Consider the following 14,702-nt stretch of genomic DNA (forward strand, 5'->3'; position numbering starts at 1 on the left):
ACCAGTCCAACATGGGTCAGCCTGCACCAAGCCCAGAACAGGCTAGCCCACACCAGTCCAACATGGGCCAGCCCACACCAGCCCTACATGGGTCAGCCTGCACCATGCCCAGTACAGGCTAGCCAACACCAAGCCCAGCACAGGCTAGCCGACACCAAGCCCAGCACAGGCTAGCCCACATGAGCCCAACACAGGCTAGCCCACACTAGCCCAACAAGGGTTAGCCCACACCAAGTCCAGCACAGGCTAGCCCACACCAGTCCAACATGGGTCAGCCTGCACCAAGCCCAGAACAGGCTAGCCCACACCAGTCCAACATGGGCCAGCCCACACCAGCCCTACATGGGTCAGCCTGCACCATGCCCAGTACAGGCTAGCCAACACCAAGCCCAGCACAGGCTAGCCAACACCAAGCCCAGCACAGGCTAGCCAACACCAAGGCCCGCACAGGCTTGCCAACACTAAGCCCAGTACAGGCTAGCCAACACCAAGTCCAGCACAGGCTAGCCAACACCAAGCCCAGCACACGTTAGCAGACACCAGCCCAACATGGGCCAGCCCACCCACCCCTTATAGAAAATCCACATGATTTCACATGTGATATTAGCACATTTTGGAAAACTTCACGTGAAGATGTGGATTTTCACATGTGAAATCATGTGAAGCCATGTTTTTTGGAACACTTCACACGGAAACTGCATTAGAGTTTTCCTATGTATGATTCTGGGCTGCTTTTAGCAAAGTCCAGAAATGTATTCTTGCCAATAGGTCTCCTCTGTTTCAAGCTCACAGATCTGGTGGTGTGGCTGCACTGTAGCAGGACATTTCAGGTTGCTAGCAAAAAATAGGTTTTTCATTGTCCCAATCCCAGAAGCACAAACAACCCTCATGTGCACACACACCTGAGGGGCATTTTAGTTCTTGAGGAAGTCACAATCTGTTTTAGACATGTGAAGTGCTGTAATTCATACACATGGAGGCAGGGAGGGGGGACTGGGCCATAACTGGTCTTTTATTTCGCTTGTAGAGCTACAGTTTGACATTTTATATATCTTTGAATGGAAATGAGAATGTGGATATTGTCTGCTCCGAGTTCTCTCTCTCTCATCTATCTATCTATCTATCTATCTATCTATCTATCTATCTATCTATCTATCTATCTATCTATCTATCTATCTATCTATCTATCTATCTATCTATCTCATCTATTTCTCTTTCTTTCTCTCTCAATTCAATTCAAGGGGCTTTATTGGCATGGGAAACATGTGTTGCCCTTTTCTTGTGGCAACAGGTCACAAATCTTGCTGCTGTGATGGCACACTGTGGAATTTCACCCAGTAGATATGGGAGTTTATCAAAATTGGATTTGTTTTCGAATTCTTTGTGGATCTGTGGATCTCTCTCTCTCATATCTATTTATCTTTTTCTCTCTCTTCCTCTTTTGCTCCCTCTCTTTTTCTCACGCTCTCTCTTTCTCGCTCATGCTTGATAAACACACATTTCTCGCTAATTCACCCCCCTTCCCTCCGCACCAAAACATCTGTTTGTATGTGGAATCACTTTGCTATTCCAGTGACACTTTAAAAGCTATTTAAAAAGAAAGTGAATGAATAATAATTAAGGCAACAGACAACCATAATACCTTTTAAAAAAAGTGAAAATGAATGCACTAACCACTGAAGTAATGTGCATGCAACGGATGACTCCTGACTGTCTCTGAAAAGCTACGTGTGTGTGTGTGTCTGCGTGTGATCGTGCATGCGTCGGTGTGTGTGTTTGTGTCCGTCTGTGCATGTGTTGGTTGAACGTGGGAATTACTCTGGTGCAGTCTCTGTCACCATGACAACATTGTTCCCATCGTTTTATTGGCCCTTGCTGTTTGAGTGGGCGATGACGCTTGATATTGTAATCTTCACGAAGGAACATGAGTGCTGCTGAGTGCATCATGGGCTGAGAATCCCACCAATGTGTGTGTGTGTGTGACAGACATTTAACATTACAGAGGAATTCTCTAGCGTCATTTGATATCTCTGTAAGCATCTCTTCCGGAGACACCATATCTTTGGGCCATATATGGTCATATCTTAGGATCGTCAACTGCTTTAGCTCCAAAGGATAATACCCAGAGTCACCTCTAATATCATAATATATGCCACTTATATTATGTTTGCGATCCCTAAAATAATTGAACCTGTGACCTTGGCGTTGCAGGTGCCACATTCTTACCAACTGAGCCACATAGGACCACATTAGGAGCCAGTTGTGTTGTGGTTGTAATGCTGTGGTTGTCAGGACGACATTGTCAGGGAATAAAATGTAAGGCCTCTCAGCTGCAGTGGAGGCTGGTGGGAGGAGCTGTAGGAGGACGGGCTCATTGTAATGTGATATGTTTGATGTGTTTGCTACCATTTCATTGATTCCATTCCAGCCTTTACAATGAGCCTGTCCTCATATATAGCCTCCCACCAGCCTCCTCTGCTAAGCTGGTAATGTTTCATTACCACTCAGCCGTAGAGGGAGCGAGCCGTAGAGGGAGTAAGTCATGTCAAAGTGCCGTACCTGTACAGAGCATACCTCTGACAGCCTCTGCCATGTACAGACCTACTCCCACCTGACTGTTTGTGTGTGTGTGTGTGTCTGTGTGTGTGCCTCCCCATGTGACACACCATCTAAAACATCTAAAACTGTTGACACCTCATCATGGCACCTTCTCCAGATCACCTTATACTACAACAACACATGATTGAAGTGTTTTTCATTGAGGACAGCGGGAGGATAAACCACAGCGCTGTCAAAGGATTTAGAAAGAGGGAGGGAGTGTTTGAAAGGAAGGAGTGGTGTTTTAAAGGGCAGGTCAGTAGCCCCACTCAGATAGAGCGACAGAAAGACAGTAAAAATGGTAATTCAATTTTGATTGTGTTTATTAATGGTCCAACAATCCTTTGTGCTTTTATACTCTGTTATCAAACCGTCTCCAGACTCATCATCTCCAGACTCATCAAATGCATAAAGACCAACCCCATCACTACCTCTTTAGTAACATCAAATGAGACCTAATGCATTATACAAAGGACACAATCAATCAAAATGCTTCCATTGTCCTTGGTGCATAATTAATTGATTGACAATGAGTTATTCTGATGGCTGATTGCTACAATAGGTGCAGATAATATCATGCATATGTTTGTATACAGTATGTTTGTATACAGTATGTTTGTATACAGTATGTTTGTATACAGTATGTTTGTATACAGTATGTTTGGACATGTTTTTATATTGTACACTGTATATATTTTTTTATGTAACCTTTAACTAGGCAAATTAGTTCTATGTTTGTATATGTTTGTATAAGTATTTTGTATACATTGTTGCCGTTTGTAGGAAAGGGCATTTTGAACATACCAGAAGGAAAAATGCTATTTTACATGTATGTTTTCACTGTCCCTTCCTTCACTTCAAGCCGTGATGATGTGTTTTCTTCTGTTTCTGACAGACGGGATGACTTCATCTGATATACCGTATTTATAGTGAGATAAAGGTTAAAAATAAAGATACACGTGTGCCTTGTCACTAGATAGACATGTGCCTTGTCACTAGGGTTGCAAAGGTTCAGAAACTTTCCGGTAAATTCCCAGAATCTTTCCTGAAATTTTCCTTGGGAGGTTAAGCCCTGAAATTTGGGAAATTTTGCTTAAATTCATCAAAAAAGTTAGCTTATAACAGTGAACCTTTATTGTGGGATACACGTAAGGCAATTCTAGGTCTTGTGGCATATGTTGGTTAAACTATCCCCAATTCAATAGCATTGCAACCCTCTGCATGCATAGTGCATTCTTCCATCACATGTACAGCTGATTCTCAAGATCTTGCACACTAATGAGATGCTATTGAGCCCACACTACTACACTGTCTGAGCCAAGGACTACACTATGTGTTGATTTCAATACTGGGTGAGGTGAATATATTTTATATGACATACATTATTTTTTTGTTAACTAGTAAATAGTAGCCTACAGCAAAGTGTGTTTCAATATTTTCTAACTTAACAATTTCTGCTAGTTAGTTTTTGCTACCATGTGGGTTTTAGCTTGCTTGAGCCTGCTACCTGAGGAGTGTTAATTCACCTGTCTCCATACATGTTTAATTTTAAAACATTTCTTTTACGAAGGAGTTGTTTAATCTAACTGCTCAACTATTTATCTGGACATGGAATTGTATTTGTTGTTGTTTTACTCATTTTTCTTCTAATCTTTACAAGAAAATGCCACGGGCACTATCTGATGTGTGGAGACATTTCACTGCAGCTAATGTAGAAGGAAAAGCTGTGTACATTTGCAAATACTGTGCCAAATCATATGTGAAGAATGCAACAAAGATGCAGAATCATCTGGCCAAGTGCATGAAGTTCCCTCAATCGCTCACAACAAACAACCTCTGACTAAAGTCCCTCTACTTTTATTCGAGGTGAAAATGATGAATCCTTGATGAATGAGGCACCTTATTGATAGCAGCAGCTCATGGTCCTCCTGGAATCGGATGTTTCTTTGACTCAATGGAGGAATGTAGTCAGATAAATGCTGATGAATGTCTTGCTCGAGCTGTATATATAACTGGTTCACCTCTGATGCTCACAGGCAATGTGTATTGGAAGAGATTTGTGAATGTTCTTCGCCCAGCATACACCACTCCAACCAGACATGCTTCATCTACGCATTTGTTAGATGCAGATTTCAACAAAGTTCAAGTGAAGGTCAAGTAAATTATAGAGAAAGCAGACTATTGCAATCATCTCTGATGGGTGGTCTAATGTTAATGGGCAAGGAATAATTAACTACATCATCTCCACCCCTCAACCAGTATTCTACCAGAGCACAGGCACAAGGGACAGCAGACACACAGGTCTCTACATTGCAGATGAGCTGAAGACAGTCATCAATGACTTTGGACCACAGAAGGTATTTGCACTGGTGACAGACAATGCTGCGAACATGAAGGCTGCTTGGTCTAAAGTGGAGGAGTCCTACCCTCACATCACACCCATTGGCTGTGCTGCTCATGCATTGAATCTGCTCCTCACGGACATCAGAGCACTGAAAACAATGGATACACTCTACAAGAGAGCCAGGGAAATGGTTAGGTATGTGAACGGTCATCAAGTTACAGCAGCAATCTACCTCACCAAGCAAGGTCAGTAGAAATAGAGCAACACATTGAAGCTGGTGTTGTCATCATGTTTGACAGTCTCCTGGAGGGGAAGGAGTCTCCAAGAAATGGCTGGCAAGAGCATCCTGTCTGGTGCAGAGATCAACAAGGCCTATGGTGTCATCACTACCGTGTCTTGCCATCTTAGCCTGGATGAGGGCAAGGTTCTTGGCAGTCTGGTGAAGTACACTTTCAAGCAAGAGTTTTAGGATGGAGATGCAATATGACAGTCGTGCCAACATATCGCATCAACCACCAGGTGGAAGGGACTTTGTGGATCTGAGGCTCTGTCCCCTGTTTCTTCCATCCTCCTCCAAATCCCACCAACATCAGCCGCCTCAGAACCCAACTGGTCCTTGCTTGGAAACACACACACCAAAGCACGCAACAGGCTGACCAATACAAGGGTTGAAAAATTGGTTTCCATGCGGGCAAATTTGAGGCTTTTTGAGTCTGACAACGAGCCATCCTCAACAAGGTTGGAAGGTGACAGTGGAGATGATGCCTCAGAGTCTGATGTTCAAGAGGTGGACATTGAGGAGGTCCAGGGAGAAGACATGGAAGCCTGAGAGGAAGACAACCAAAGCTTTAGTTTCTAGACTATAATTTTACAGAGATGTATGTTGAATTCAATATTCCTTTTATTATGTTCAGTGAACTCATCTCATGTGAAGAGTCAACTCATTTAATTAAAGTAAAATTCGTAACCAAATAGTTTTAAAAAATTATATTGTAAGGATTTAATCATTTGCAATTATGTCTACTTATGTTAACGTACAAGGTTTATGTTTCTGTCTCCATATGATATGGTAAATATATCCAATGCAGAGAACATCTACATTTAAATGGTTTTAATATTAATATGCATATATTTCCGTTAATTCCCATATATTCCTGTTAATTCCCATATATTCTCGTTAATTCCCATGGAAAGTTTCCACCTGAATATTCTCCAAAATGTGCAACCCTACCTGTCACTAGATAGAAGTGTTCCTTGTCACTGGACAGATGTGTGCATTTTCTGTCACTGGACATGTGCCTTGTCACCATATATGTTTGTGCTTAATGAGGCACTATGACTGACTAGCAGGCAGTGATTCACTGTCATGTTATGAGGTACTGTACTAAGGAAGGTGCATCCATAGACAAACTGTCAACATTTCTGCTCCAGGTTTCTTTGATATTTCTTTTGTGTACAGTAGATATTTCATTTTTATGATTCACTCTATGTTTCTTACTATAGTACTAGAAACAGTCGTCTGTTTTTGTGCAGACACTTAGTGTGTCATGTTTACTTTCTAGACCTAAGTGTTTATTTTGGGGTGTTTGAGTGTAAGATAATGTTGTTTATTTTGGGGTGTTTGAGTGTAAGATAATGTTGTTTATTTTGGGGTGTTTGAGTGTAAGATAATGTTGTTTATTTTGGGGTGTTTGAGTGTAAGATAATGTTGTTTATTTTGGGGTGTTTGAGTGTAAGATAATGTTGTTTATTTTGGGGTGTTTGAGTGTAAGATAATGTTGTTTATTTTGGGGTGTTTGAGTGTAAGATAATGTTGTTTATTTTGGGGTGTTTGAGTGTAAGATAATGTTGTTTATTTGCTATTTCACACCATCTCAACTTATGGTTCAGCTCTGAGTGCCAGGACTATATCATACAATATTGAAGTATCTCACACTTTGAGACTCCCAAGGGACTTTTGGAAACAGTTTTTGTTTTTCTAATACCTGTTTGCCTTTCTTCCCCCTGTGGGTGAAATGTGAGGTGAATGGATATGTGGCTGGCGTTGTCTTTCTTGGTGAAGGTAATACGAGAGTATTACGGGCCCTGGTCAACAGAAGTGCACCCTTTAGGGAATAGGGTGCCATTTGGGACTCATCCTAGTCATAGGTTAGTGGAAGTCTTTAGACTCTGGCTGTCTGGAGGTTAGACATAGATGTATCATGGGTGTATGCTGCCACCTTTCAACTTGTGTCTTGGCATCTTCAATGAAAGCGCTCTTATTTACACATTCAGAATTTCACCGTGCAGTACATTTGCCATATTTCTAGTCAATACTGTGCTCTGCTGCTTCCTCAATCCAACTTTCTCTTGAAAGTTGTGATTAATTGTGTCCATTTAAATCACAATACTTATTTGAAATTAAAATGTGTAACCATACAGGGCTGCCCGCTTTCCCCCCCTTTTATTTGCAATTGCCAGCTTATGAGGATATCAGATGAGTGAACAGGAAGAGGAGAGAACAGAAACCTCCCTCTCATGGTTTGTCTTCCATTTACAGTATTTGATCTTTGATGTCACTGTTTAGCTGGAATAGTCTCCCCTTCCAAGCACTGCCTGTTTTCAGTAGAAATATAATTAAAAACACAAATTAAATATTATTAACATAAAAAAGAGTGCTTAACTCAAAGAGGCTTTTGTATTGAGTTGGGTGCTCCTCTCCACTCCTCTCTGCTTTGATGTGAAATCATATTCCTGGCATTTAGGACACATGCACACATACAAACACACACACACATATGGCAGGATATCTGCAATATACAATCATGTTGATTAGCAACAACAATTGCTGTCAATGTTTCATTACTTCCTTGTTCATTCTCAGGGTATGATTGTGTCTGTGTATCAAATGGCACCATATTGCATAGGACTCCAGTCAAAAGTAGTGTACTATAAAGGGAATAGGGTGCCATTTGAAATGCAACATATGATCAGAGACTCAACATCATTGTTCTGAATCACTCTCCTTCAGAGCATAATGATATTAAATATGTTTGAATCTCATGATCAGTTCATGACTTAACAGAGCTCAGGAGAAAGGATACAGGGTCAAGGTCTGATTCAAATCCTGTTCCTGTCTCCCTCTCTCTTTCATTCTGGCTGAAAACATATAGACATTTAGGAAGAAAACATATGGACACTGTCATGTTTAGAACAGCAGATATGGTCTTAGGATGACATACATCTTAGTATGTGGACCCCTTCAAATGACTGGGATTTGGCTATTTCAGCCACACCCATTGCTGACAGGTGTATAAAACGAGCTCACAGCCATGCAATCTCTATAGACAAACATTGGCAGCCTTACTGAAGAGCTCAGTGGCTTTCAATGTGGCACCGTCATAGGATACATTTCCACCTTTCCAACAAGTCAGTTTGTCTGCCGTGCTTGAGCTGCCCCGGTCAACCGTAAGTGCTTATTGTGAAGTGGAAACGTCTAGGAGCAACAACGGTTCAGCCACAAAGTGATAGGCCACACATGAGCACAGGTTTTGTTAAATTTCAGTCTTCTGTGATGTACAGTTGAAGTGGGACGTTTAAATACACTTAGGTTGGAGACATTAAAACTCATTTTTCAACCACTCCACAAATGTCTTGTTAAGAAACTATAGTTTTGGCAAGTCGGTTAGGACATCTACTTTGTGCATGACACGAGTCATTTTTCCAACAATTGTTTACAGACAGATTATTTCACTTATAATTCATTGTCTCACAATTCCAGTGGGTCAGAAGTTAACATACTCTAAGTTGACAGTCCCTTTAAACAGCTTGGAAAATTCCAGAAAATTATGCCATGGCTTTAGAAGCTTCTGATAGGCTAATTGACATAATTGGAGTCAATTGGAGGTATACCTGTGGATGTATTTCAAGGCCTATCTTCAAACTCAGCGCCTCTTTGCTTGACATTATGGGAAAGTCTAAAGAAATCAGCCAAGACCTCAGAAAAAAATTGTGAACTTCCACAAGTCCGGTTCATCCTTGGGAGCAATTTCCAAAAGCCTGAAGGTACCACGTTCATCTGTACAAACAATAGTACGCAAGTATAAACACCACGGGACCACACAGTCGTCATACAGCTCAGGAAGGAGAGGTAGAGATGATGTCTCCTAGTGATGAACGTACTTTGGTGCGAAAAGTGCAAATCAATCCAGGAACAACAGCAAAGGACCTTGTGAAGATGCTGGAAGTAACCGGTACAAAAGTATCTATAGCCACAGTAAAACCAGTCCTATATCGACATCACCGGAAAGGTCGCTCAGCAAAGAAGAAGCCACTGCTCCAAAACCGCCATAAAAAAGCCAGACAACCATTTGCAACTGCACATGGGGACAAAGATTGTACTTTTTTGAAAAATGTCCTCTGGTCTGATGAAACAGAAGTAGAACTGTTTGGCCATAATGACCATCATTATGTTTGGAGGAAAAAGTGGGAGGCTTGCAAGCCGAAGAACACCATCCCAACCGTGAAGCACAGGGTGGCAGCATCATTACATTTACATTTACATTTAAGTCATTTAGCAGACGCTCTTATCCAGAGCGACTTACAAATTGGTGCATACACCTTATGACATCCAGTGGAACAGCCACTTTACAATAATTTTTTTTACAGATTCATTTAAATTGACTTACTGAAGTCAGTTTCCGTCTCTCAATGGTTTGCGGATGATGTGTCTCCTCCTGGGCAACTCACAGTAAGGATCTGTTCTGGGCGGGTCTCATCGCCTTTTGGTCAGACGGGAGTTTTCCTCGCAGACCCCCACTGGAATGCTCCGCAGCCAGAATCAATCACCCTGTTCGTTAATGCCAAATTGTTGTGGAAATCCTTATACAGGGACACTCAAAGTCAATCTTGAATTAATCATTGTTTATTATCAGAGTGCTGGAGAGGTTCCAACAAACTCACATACACATACACTCATTTAGTATTTGGTAGTATTGCTGGGTGGCGCAGTGGTCTAAGGCACTGCATCGCAGTGATATCGGGACGGGCGCAGTGCACGCTAACCAGGTCGCTAGGCGTAACGGTGTTTCCTCTGACACATTGGTGCAGCTGGCTTCTGGGTTGGATGCATCTTAGTGACTGTAAACTTCCGACTTCAACTGTAGTTCGAAATCCGTTTTCCTGCGTGGCAGAAGAGTTTATTAGCTCACCAAGAAAAGACTAGCAACTCTTTGGGTCCCAAGCGATGTTACTCATCACCTGAGCATGATCGCCGAACCACCTCCGTTACAGAAAGAAAAAACACCAGACCATTAGGCTCGACATCCAACCTGGTCTCATAGACTAGACGTAATATAACATAGTAAACAGAAATCCGGGACACTCAAATTAGTATGATATTGTGATGGAAATGTTATACTTGTGCTTTTCATAAAAGTGACTGATTGAACAAATCCTCAATTCTCAGTATCTACAATTTGGCAGTAGGCCCAGACCTTGTTTTGACAACAAATTGTATATAACAAGGTATTGAGATAAACTTTTGTTATTGACCAAATACTTATTTTCCACCATAATTTGCAAATAAATTCATTAAAATTTTCTGGATTTTTTTTCTCTCATTTTGTCATTCATAGTTGAAGTGTACCTATGATGATAATTACAGGCCTTTCTCATATTTTTAAGTTGGAGAACTTGCACAATTGGTGGCTGACTAAATACTTTTTTGCCCCACTGTACATCAATCACACTTCGCTGATGTATCAAACAACCCCAGTCATTGTAGGTATGTGGTATGTTTAAAAGAATGATTGAAGCCCAGCGGTGTAGCTACTAGTTAATAGAATGATGGAAGCCCAGCGGTGTAGCTACTAGTTAATAGAATGATGGAAGCCCAGCGGTGTAGCTACTAGTTAATAGAATGATGGAAGCCCAGCGGTGTAGCTACTAGTTAATAGAATGATGGAAGCCCAGCGGTGTAGCTACTAGTTAATAGAATGATGGAAGCCCAGCGGTGTAGCTACTAGTTAATAGAATGATGGAAGCCCAGCGGTGTAGCTACTAGTTAATAGAATGATGGAAGCCCAGCGGTGTAGCTACTAGTTAATAGAATGATGGAAGCCCAGCGGTGTAGCTACTAGTTAATAGAATGATGGAAGCCCAGCGGTGTAGCTACTAGATAATAGAATGATGGAAGCCCAGCGGTGTAGCTACTAGTTAATAGAATGATGGAAGCCCAGCGGTGTAGCTACTAGTTAATAGAATGATGGAAGCCCAGCGGTGTAGCTACTAGTTAATAGAATGATGGAAGCCCAGCGGTGTAGCTACTAGTTAATAGAATGATGGAAGCCCAGCGGTGTAGCTACTAGTTAATAGAATGATGGAAGCCCAGCGGTGTAGCTACTAGTTAATAGAATGATGGAAGCCCAGCGGTGTAGCTACTAGGTAATAGAATGATGGAAGCCCAGCGGTGTAGCTACTAGTTAATAGAATGATGGAAGCCCAGCGGTGTAGCTACTAGTTAATAGAATGATGAAAGCCCAGCGGTGTAGCTACTAGTTAATAGAATGATGGAAGCCCAGCGGTGTAGCTACTAGTTAATAGAATGATGGAAGCCCAGCGGTGTAGCTACTAGTTAATAGAATGATGGAAGCCCAGCGGTGTAGCTACTAGTTAATAGAATGATGGAAGCCCAGCGGTGTAGCTACTAGTTAATAGAATGATGAAAGCCCAGCGGTGTAGCTACTAGTTAATAGAATGATGGAAGCCCAGCGGTGTAGCTACTAGTTAATAGAATGATGGAAGCCCAGCGGTGTAGCTACTAGTTAATAGAATGATGGAAGCCCAGCGGTGTAGCTACTAGTTAATAGAATGATGGAAGCCCAGCGGTGTAGCTACTAGTTAATAGAATGATGGAAGCCCAGCGGTGTAGCTACTAGTTAATAGAATGATGGAAGCCCAGCGGTGTAGCTACTAGTTAATAGAATGATGGAAGCCCAGCGGTGTAGCTACTAGTTAATATAATGATGGAAGCCCAGCGGTGTAGCTACTAGTTAATAGAATGATGGAAGCCCAGCGGTGTAGCTACTAGTTAATAGAATGATGGAAGCCCAGCGGTGTAGCTACTAGTTAATAGAATGATGGAAGCCCAGCGGTGTAGCTACTAGTTAATAGAATGATGGAAGCCCAGCGGTGTAGCTACTAGTTAATAGAATGATGGAAGCCCAGCGGTGTAGCTACTAGTTAATAGAATGATGGAAGCCCAGCGGTGTAGCTACTAGTTAATAGAATGATGGAAGCCCAGCGGTGTAGCTACTAGTTAATAGAATGATGGAAGCCCAGCGGTGTAGCTACTAGTTAATAGAATGATGGAAGCCCAGCGGTGTAGCTACTAGTTAATAGAATGATGGAAGCCCAGCGGTGTAGCTACTAGTTAATAGAATGATGGAAGCCCAGCGGTGTAGCTACTAGTTAATAGAATGATGGAAGCCCAGCGGTGTAGCTACTAGTTAATAGAATGATGGAAGCCCAGCGGTGTAGCTACTAGTTAATAGAATGATGGAAGCCCAGCGGTGTAGCTACTAGTTAATAGAATGATGGAAGCCCAGCGGTGTAGCTACTAGTTAATAGAATGATGGAAGCCCAGCGGTGTAGCTACTAGTTAATAGAATGATGGAAGCCCAGCGGTGTAGCTACTAGTTAATAGAATGATGGAAGCCCAGCGGTGTAGCTACTAGTTAATAGAATGATGGAAGCCCAGCGGTGTAGCTACTAGTTAATAGAATGATGGAAGCCCAGCGGTGTAGCTACTAGTTAATAGAATGATGGAAGCCCAGCGGTGTAGCTACTAGTTAATAGAATGATGGAAGCCCAGCGGTGTAGCTACTAGTTAATAGAATGATGGAAGCCCAGCGGTGTAGCTACTAGGTAATAGAATGATGGAAGCCCAGCGGTGTAGCTACTAGTTAATAGAATGATGGAAGCCCAGCGGTGTAGCTACTAGTTAATAGAATGATGGAAGCCCAGCGGTGTAGCTACTAGTTAATAGAATGATGGAAGCCCAGCGGTGTAGCTACTAGTTAATAGAATGATGGAAGCCCAGCGGTGTAGCTACTAGTTAATAGAATGATGGAAGCCCAGCGGTGTAGCTACTAGTTAATAGAATGATGGAAGCCCAGCGATGTTGCAACTAGTTCCTCTCTGAGTCTGACACAGTACTGTTCCTCTACTGTAAATACATCTCAGGATTTGTCAAAGGTAGTTTGTTGTATCCAGAAAAAGGGGAATGTTTGAGGTTTGCTCGTCCCTTTGGTAGTTTATCTATCTGCTGTGGAATATGTTAGTGAAACATATCTAAGATGTTTCTCACACTGTGGGTACGTCCCAAATTGCATCAAATTCTCTATATATTGCACTGGTCAGAAGTAGTCTCCTATTAAGGGAAAAAGTGCCATGTTGGACACAGCCTGTGCTCCTCAGCGGCCGTTTGAAGAAAACGTTTCATTTCCTTCCCTAATCAATGCAGGCTCATCCATATATATATAGAGAGAGAGACAGACAGAGACAGACAGAGAGAGAGAGGCACCTGGTACCTGCTACTGTACCTTTACCTTTCTCTTTAAGCTCTTTCTCTATCAGAGCTCAAAGCAATATGGAAATAGGTTTTTCACCTGTAATTGTCAATGTGGATCCTCAACGTTAGATATTTTGGCACAAATACAAATATAGAAAGTGTTAGTGAGTGTTCAAAGCTTGTGTCCGTCTGTCTATGTGTGTCCATGTCTGTCTCTACAACTGACCTCCAGCATGCAAGGCCTCTCATCTCTTACAGTCTCTCTAAACCCTAGCCATTTGCTCACAGGACATTCAATGTCATCAGAGAAAAATAGGTTCAGGCATAGGTTTTGTCTTGAGTCGCTTTGGATAAAAGCGTCAGCTAAATGGCATATATTATTATTATTATTAGAGATAGATGGCTTTAATCCATAGGAGGCTGTTGTGAATTGTGTTGCAGAGCAAACTCCAAAAAATGCTGCGTTAAAAAAATAACAATTTAGTTTTTTTGGTAACCCAGTGCTGGGTAAATATTGGACAGAACACACGCTGGGTTATTTTGACCCAGCCAGTTGGGTTGTGTGAATAACTTATGTTGGGTTGTTGGGATTACCCAAACACAGGTTAATTTAACCATCAGTTGGGTATTTTTTTGTGCTTTCATGCTGGGTTGACCTAGCAGCTGGGTCTTTGTTAATGTAATCATTAGGTTATTTTCCTGAGTCTTGGCTTATTAGGGGTGTGCATTTCAGATAGTTCTTATTGGCCACCTGTGAGAGTAAATGTTATTACTGTTCATCATGTTAAGTTTTCATACTGCAAATGTTCTTTTCCCGAAACATTTTCGCATTTTACACACTTCTAGAATTCTATGATTATTGTGTATGTGCTTTTAGGAAACGTATACACTCATGTAAGTGTCAGTAAAGTTAAAACAATGTCAATGTTCAACCTTAACATGTAATAACGATACAACACAACAGATGAACAGGAATGACATTTACTCTCACAGGTGTATTTCCGGAAAGCCTACTAAACTACCTACTAAACTACACCTCCCTGCTTCTGATCTAACCCACTGGGTCATATCTCAATAACCCAGCACCAACAACTCAACCGTGCTCTTTTTAAAGAAAAAAAACCCAACTAAGTGACCCAATGCCTGCAATCAAACAGTTGGGTCAACCTAACAACCCCCCTTACCGAAAATAACTGGCTTCTTAAAAAC

The 14,702-nt window shown here is 41.8% G+C and overlaps 1 protein-coding gene across 1 annotated transcript in view; it reads left to right on the plus strand.

Moving 5' to 3' along the window:
* The first annotated feature begins 266 nt into the window (after positions 1–266).
* Positions 267–14,702, plus strand: part of LOC127913265 (ADP-ribose glycohydrolase MACROD2-like) — a 496,709-nt gene continuing 482,273 nt past the window's right edge. The window contains exon 1 of the mRNA XM_052485172.1: positions 267–366. Coding sequence (XP_052341132.1) covers positions 267–366 — 100 coding nt within the window. The remainder of the gene's footprint in view (positions 367–14,702) is intronic.

This window comes from Oncorhynchus keta, chromosome 2 (assembly GCF_023373465.1).
Source record: "Oncorhynchus keta strain PuntledgeMale-10-30-2019 chromosome 2, Oket_V2, whole genome shotgun sequence".
Taxonomy (NCBI): domain Eukaryota; kingdom Metazoa; phylum Chordata; class Actinopteri; order Salmoniformes; family Salmonidae; genus Oncorhynchus; species Oncorhynchus keta.